This window comes from Egretta garzetta, unplaced genomic scaffold (assembly GCF_000687185.1).
Source record: "Egretta garzetta isolate BGI_Z169 unplaced genomic scaffold, ASM68718v1 scaffold96, whole genome shotgun sequence".
In the NCBI taxonomy this organism is placed as follows: Eukaryota; Metazoa; Chordata; class Aves; order Pelecaniformes; family Ardeidae; genus Egretta; species Egretta garzetta.
Window position 1 is genome coordinate 483,387 of NW_009259965.1, and position 7,638 is coordinate 491,024.

Here is a 7,638-nt window from a genome sequence, read left to right on the forward strand (position 1 = left end):
CGGTGCTCCGGCCCGGCGGCTGGCAGCGCGCTGCGGAGCGCGGGCGAGGGGGCGGGGTTGGTCCCAGCCCCGCTGAGAGAGGGGCCCGGCGGCTGAGGAATCCCGGGTGGGAGCAGCAGATCCCGGGGCCGCGGCTAAGCTGGTGAGCTTGTTGCGTTTGAGCTCAGGAGAAAGCTGGCGGGGCACGGCCGGCGCGCTCCGAGGCAGTTTGTTAAAATCGCCCTTCCCTTGGAGAGGCGGGAGGTGTTAACGAGGGAGAAAAACTACACCAAGATGGCGCCCGGCGTCTCCTGTCAGCGCAGAACTGGCCCCTAATTTGAAAGAGCAGCTTGGCAACCCCCATGGCAGCGCTCTGGGTACACCGGAGCAAACGCAGAATGGGCTCGGGACGGAGGCGGCAGTAGGCCTTCAGGACAAACTTCTGGAGAGGGTACATTATAACCGTATGTATTCATAAGCGTGGTAATTCAGCCTAGTGGGTGATGCCACCCGCTGGCAAAAAGTCCATGGTTTGAAACCAAGCAAACAAAAGGAGCGTTTGATCGCCGCGCGTCACAGAGCAGAGGGACGGGTAGCATGCTTGGAGCAGGAGCCGAGCGCTGGGCCGGTGCCCGTGGCGGCCGGTGGCTTCCCGCTGCCAGTGGCAGATGGCCCGGCACGAGCGCTGGTGTCACGGATGCACGCGCGCTGCCAGAAGAACGCGTTCGTTCTGTTCTTGGACCGTGTCATCTCCCAGCTCCAGAGACAAGCGCGGGACTGCTCTGACTTTATTGCTTGGTACCTGTTGGCACACGAATGGCGTTTCCCAGAGGGCAAAGGCGCAGCGCAAGCTCACTGCAGGCCACGCGGGACGGACTTTCCAACCTGGAGCAGAGCTGCCGAGGCGGTGGTGCTGGGTGGAGAGATGTTCCGCAGGACGACCAGCCGGAGCGTCCTCACAGCGCAGCTGGAGCCGGACCTGGCGTTTCACCCAGAGCTCCCCACAGCCCTCGCTGCTCTTGGGGCTCTGCCAAGCAGTGCCCCAGGCGAGGGAAGGCAGGGGACAGCAGAAAAGCTGCATGGGCAAGCGCCAGCTCACCGGGCCAGCCGTGATGCGCGGGCATCGAGGCACCGACACACGTGAGGGATTGCGTTCTGCAGGATTCGTGCTTGCATAAACATCAGCCAAAATGTGCTGTGAGAAGAGAAGCTCCAAGAGTAGCAACTCATAAGCAAAGCGCGCTGCAGAGCACTGCTAGGAAAGGTCTGGCCATCCTCCTTCTGGTTCTTCTGTGAAATACCCCCGTTTAGCTGCCTAAAGTGTGGTGTTTGTTGTTTGTGCAGTTTTGCTTTTGTAACAAAAGAGAGCAAGTAAAAAATGCACTTCAGCAATTTTAAATGGTGCAGGTGTTTTTTGCAAGTGCTCAGGGAATGGATCATTAAAATGTCAATGAGCAGTTAACTCCATCGGGTACTTCTGAAAGTCCCAGCCAGAATACCACGCTAGCATTATTTTACTGTGCTTTACGACAGTAATACATGAATACACATATTAAACTAGTTATTTTTAAAGAGCATGTTCTAGGTCAAGTCAGTAGAAGGTGATGGCTTTTGGATTCTTCCATTTTGCAGCGATTTGGAAGAATAGTATTTTTCATTTGATCTAACATTACTCTCCAGTACTACTTCAGAGGAAGGGAGGGAGGTTACCTAAAACTGTGGTCTTTTTAATGACCTTTGTATTTTTTTATGGCAGAGATACTCGGGTGTCACTAGTGACTGCATTGATGACTTACGGAGTACGTGAGGGTTGCGTCTGTTCTACGTAACTTACAACTTGCACGCATGCAGTTCCGCATCTGTTAAGATCAGAAATGACTGGAAGGGGCATCATAAAAAACACCAAACTTGGGCTGTGCCTTAACATCAAACACTGAAAACAACTCAGGACTTAAAGCTTAAAAACATTTCCTCACATTTCGCTTTTAAAAACATACACTAGGCCTGAACAAAGATTGCTAGGCAAGCAACTCGGTACTGCCTTCCTCTTGTTACTCATAAATTAAGTCTAGGGGAGCACTTTTTGTGATACACGGTCTTCAAGTGAACACATGTTGTTCCTGAAATAACAATTGAATTTAAAAGTTGAATAAAAACTCCCCCAATTGGGGTATGATCGCTTGTCATACTCAGTGGTGTTTACTTTTCTGTCCTCTTAACTGATCTTACCAACGCTGAATTTTGCCAGGCAGTACAGGTCACCGCTTTCTTCTGCCGTGTTTGTGTATTTATAAGTTTGCCACTTCCCCCCCCTTCAGAAACATCCATACGCATTTCATTTCTCATCTCTTTCTTCTGGTGGATTAATTTCTTGAGGTTTTTCACATTACACAATCCTGTCCCTATTCCCAGCGCCCGACAGTTCCTTTTCCAACCAATCTCTCTCGAGTGACTGGTAACGGGGAATGGCTGATTCTCTTTGGTGCACAGGCCTTCCAAGCATGCAAAACCATGGCTGAATGGCCCTGCCATTCACAAGCAAAGCAAAGCAAAAGTCTCGCAGGGCAAGTAAATATCCCAGAATATAATTTTCAGCAGAAATTTAGCAGCTGAAGAAAGTGTTTTAATGGTGTCATCCAACTGTCTTTTTTTACCCTTAACGGCAGTTCCAGATCAGTCACACAAAATAAGGCTTTTATCTCATGCCATCCTCTGGAATGTGTATGTATTCTGAAGTAAATTTTGTTTTATCAGATGTAACGGGTGCTGAAGAAGACTTTGTATCATCTTGTAATAGCTTCTGCCTTAAGTACTGCTACTCCAGGAAGACTGACAGGAGTATACCAACAGAGAAGGGACAAAACCCTCACCCCACTGATCCTCTTGAAAAATCACTTTTTTATTTTTTTCCATTTAAAATTATATTTGATTCCCTTCAAGTCATTTATCAGCCTGTGAAAAACAAAAGAAAACAAAACCCCAACCCCACAAGCCTGAAAGTAAGAAGGTGATACAGAAACCAAAGACAGAAGTAAAAAATACTGGCCCCTGTTCTCCTATCTCGTGTAATGAATACGGGGAATAGCTGAAGCTGGGACAGAAAACATATTTCTGTGCCATTGGAATTCATAATCCAATGTTAACTTGACTTTTGAGTGTATCCATCAACAAGTGGATCTCTGGCATGCAACACACCTGTGTGGAAACCACTACTCGTGCAGCCTCACAGGCTTTAGCTTGTTAGCAACAAGCGTGGAGTATGGTAATCTCCCTTTTAGTTTTTACTTTCTCACACTGAAAAGTGGAGAGGGAGGAATGTATTAAAATGATGAACAGAAACAGCGGACGAAGGGAAGAGATGGCAGCAGATGTGGCAGGAGGCTCTTTCAAGGGTTATTTCAGAAGCAAGCTGAAAAAGACCAAAGCTATACAAAAGACAGGCAGGTAAAAGGGGCACTGACCCTGAGGAACTTCTTGAGCAATGGGTAAAATTGTAGTCTTATAAGGGAATGAGAGGTTTGGTGAGGAATGCCTGGGCTTTCAAGGAAGTCAGCTCTTCGGAGCACAAAGGCAGCAGCACTTCCAGGAAAGCTCTGGAGTATTTAATGCCTTTGACAGAAGCATCTGCTAGGTAGATCTCGGTGCTGCGGAAGGAACGCTGAGGCCAGGAGAGTGGGAAGGCTGATCAAGGCACTACAGCCACAACCGCAGCTCCAGCAATGTGTTCCCAAACCCACTACAGAAGGGGTGTTCTGCTGACCTGCAGAGTGGCTCCTATTCCTCTTGGCCGTGAATGAAGGGCTTAACATTAATGAATGAATGAATGAAGGGCTTAATGCTTCAGAAAGTCCCAGGTCTGAGACTCTACCCAGACAGTTGAAATAATACGTACATGACAAGTCAGTACTGACCGCAACTGGCCGAGATCAACAACATGTGGGGAATACAGATTAGCGTTTCAGTATGAGAACCTACAAAAAGCCTTGCTGTGGAAGTTAGAGAAAAGGACACTGAAAACTCCAGTGGCCCCTGGAGGTGACGGTGAGATGTTTAAATTTAGGTTCAGTTACTAAAGCGTGAAAGCATTTTGTTCCACCTTCAAAGCAAATCGTGTGTACCGTAGCAGAGGCATTCTGAGATCTCCATGGTACCGAAAGACACAGCTCAGTTTTAAGACAGGCTTGAAAGTCCTGAGAGGTGTTGGCAGTTTATTACACTTTTATGTGGCGGGGATCAGTTTGGAACAGCAGTAAAACCAATTCTATCCCACCTGTTCCTTCCAGTTCCTGTCATTACCCAGTGCTTGTTCCAGTTTCAGAAATTAGATTATTTGGGGGTTTTAGTGTCAGCACCACACACAAGAACAACCACCACGTTCCCACCTCCCCTAGTGACTTGCTGTTTAATTTTATCTTAAACAACCGCCGCCATGATCAGATCCATCATCACTTGAGTTTACCAGTTAGCACAGAGTTAACGAACAAAAAAACCACTACGTACCTCGCAGGAAAAGGCTATTAATCCTTTATCAAGCAAAGTGGCGTATCTGCCCACGTTTTCTCTGCTGCACACCAGACAAACTAGTTTTAAGGAAACAATTGCCAAAATATTTCAAAAGCACTCCAATTCACCGTATCACAGATTCCTTGTGTCTCTTCTCTCTTTATGCTTCTGGTCCTGAAGTCTTTTTGCCTGTCTTTATTCTGCCTTCCATTTTTCAAAAATAAAGTCCTGCTTAACTTAATAGCACTATAAAAATTTTGTCTTCAATAAAGTTCATTCATTCTGGAATAAATACATGTTCAACACAATTGATGTTCTTCCGATTGCGTGATACAATACACAAGTAAACAAGGAAGAGAAGACACAACAGTGCCGTAGCTGTGAGGAAGACGAGGAGCCCAGCAAACAAAGAAGGTTTCAGAGGTAATTGGATCAGCTTGCCTTCTGCTGGAATCATGTTCGTGAGGCTTAACATGTACCCGAGTGACCATGCTATACTGCTGTTACCAACCTGAAACAAAGAGAGAAGAGTCCTATTCCCATAGACTTTTCAAAGATCAGAGGTTCCAAAAGCTCAACTGCTGATGCTGACAACTGCCCTTAAAGTTAACAAGGAGAAAACTTTAATACAAAGAAGATACAAACCAATTTTAAATTACCCTTTTTTTTGTAGTTCCAGAGGCTGCTAATCATAAAATTGGTCACTGGGCTAAAGCAGTATTAGATGGATGGATACAAGGATGTGTCGTATATATGCAGACAGCCAGTCATGAGATCTTCTGTGCAAGAAACACACTTAAAAAAAAAAAATTAGCACTACTGTGCTAATTCCTAGAATTAGTCCCTCATTTTAGCCAAATCCTAGGATACTACTTAGTTCAAGCAACAAAAGAACCCCACAGAGTCCCACTGACATGGACAAAGAGAAAGCCAGGGTAAAGTCCCCAGAGCAGGTACTCTATTTATCATCTTTTGTTCCATGGTTGGTTTTGTGCCTGCAAATGAACCAGCACTAGGCTCTTCCATTTAAAAAATAAACATAAGTAGAAAATTACTTAGCAACAGGTGAAACGAAAGCAAAGGAGGTACGTTTGTATTGCTCCATGGACCTCCTACTTTGCCGTCTTTCCCCACTTCTAATTTGAGCTTCAGAGTTTATCAATTTTTCATTGTCTTTTTCATTAAATCATCATCCTGCCACTTGATAAGCACAGGATCAAAGGGTGAAGACAAAGCATCCCTCCTCCTCCTCCCACATGCCCAGGCTCCAATAATGGTTTGCCTTTTTATATAAAACATGTAAGTACACATCACTGCCTCCTACAAATCAAACCACAATTTAAAAAAAAAAAAATTAAAAAAATCTATTGTTTAACAGAGTAAAAAATGTCCGGGGGGGAGCATTTAAAGAGAAATTGGTGGAACTTGTTAATCAAGGGCTAGCTTAGAGGGCCAGCTACAAGATAAGTATTTGGGTTACACTCTAATGGTTGTCCACCAGAGGACAAAATAAGGCAAGAAAATCCTACTTGATTCCTTAGTGCACCAGTAATAGGTATCACTGTTCAGAAAACATTGCTTACGATCTCTCATTCACAGCTTGCTAGCATGCCCTGCATTTAGGAAAACTCCATGAAAATCTACAGCCTATTTTTTTGTTGGTTTTGCATGCGAGTACTGAAGCACTTCCAAACTACAGAGATTAAGAGACCGTCTGGGACAAGATTTTAGAATAAGGCTATGTACAGTAGCAGAGAGGAAAGGGTGGAATTGCAGAGCACCGTGGGGACCACGCTTCCTGATGTAACAGCCAAGCTTAGATAGTGGCCATGCCTTCTGATTTGGAAGCAAAGATTTCTTAGCAGTAGCTTTAGAATGGATATATAGAAGTTCATTCCAAGTACTCTGGTTTTTAGGAGAAAAACTGAGGTCAGGGAGAGAGAAATGCAGCTATTGCACAAACATCATAAGCCTTCTCTCTCTACCAACTGAAAGCCCGTACCCCAACAATATACATTCTTATTCCAGAGAACCAGATTATGGCACAGATGGATGTGCCAGCTGAGGATGAAAACTGCCCTAGATCGCTTCATCACCACTCACTGACTACAAACCAGCTCTGCTGGTTCCCCCAGGGCTCTGCCAGCAGACAGAAAAGGAGTTCTCCTGTCCAGCTCAGCAGGGTTAGCTCAAAATGGCCTTTACTGGCAAGGTGTTTCAGGCAGATCACTGCCTAGAGGAAGCCACTACTTCAACAAACTGGGGAAAGGTTTAAAACACAATTATTTGTTTCTTTCTTAAAGCTCTTTAAAAGAATCTAGGTGGCATCTCCAAGTAATGTGCAACCCCTGGGACCAGGCTGAAATTGCTACTGAGGCCTGAAAAGTGGCTTTGTCTTATGCCAAACATTTGACAATCATTTACAAAGGCTGTTTACGACCATCACATTTTTGTAGGCTGCTGCATCTTCTGTCTCCTTCTAAACCACTTTGGATTAAAATAACAGTAAGAGGAAACCATTATTACTCACCTCCTTTTGAAAATGTATCTGTGGCCAAGTTTCTGCATCAAAGTTGTAACCATGTACAAGCAAGTAATAAATGAAATGGGCTGAAAAACAGTAGGATCTAGCATATATTTCTTCAAATTTAGGCAGCATAAACTGGAGCTGAAAGCAGAAGGTTTTAAAAAACATGTAAATTATGAAAAACAAATGCTTTTGTTTTTTGTAACTAGAGAATACTTTGGATTCTAATTAGAATTTATTAGCATTTTTCAAAAACACCAAGTAAAGTTGAGGACAACTAGATACGGAGATTTAGAAAGACTCTGACAGTGACATAGCTTATGTGGTAAAAAATGAAAGTAAACATAAAACTGCACATAAAAGATTGAGGATGTTATGGTTCCTAAATTTTCCAGGTCGTCTTTACAGCATGGTTAAAACTGTGAAATGAAATTTCAAAACCTAGTCCAAGTTGTAAGCATGCTAGAAATACTACATGGTTTGAAGCACCGTGGGAAAACAAATGTTGAGACTGATACAGACCTTCTGAAAAGTTCTGAATACTTGTCCAGTCCATATTCTTTTAATAGCTCCCTTTTACAGATAAAAAAGGAAAAAAAAAAAAAGAAAAAAAAAAAGAAGAAAATACC

General features: G+C 44.2%; 1 protein-coding gene across 1 annotated transcript in view; it reads right to left on the reverse strand.

Moving 5' to 3' along the window:
* Window positions 1-4,759: 4,759 nt before the first annotated feature.
* Window positions 4,760-7,638, reverse strand: part of ENTPD3 (ectonucleoside triphosphate diphosphohydrolase 3) — a 16,206-nt gene continuing 13,327 nt past the window's right edge. The window contains exons 8-9 of the mRNA XM_009640169.1: window positions 7,013-7,150; window positions 4,760-4,993 (exon numbers count right to left, since the gene is read on the reverse strand). Of these exons, the coding sequence (XP_009638464.1) occupies window positions 4,760-4,993; window positions 7,013-7,150 (372 nt within the window). The remainder of the gene's footprint in view (window positions 4,994-7,012; window positions 7,151-7,638) is intronic.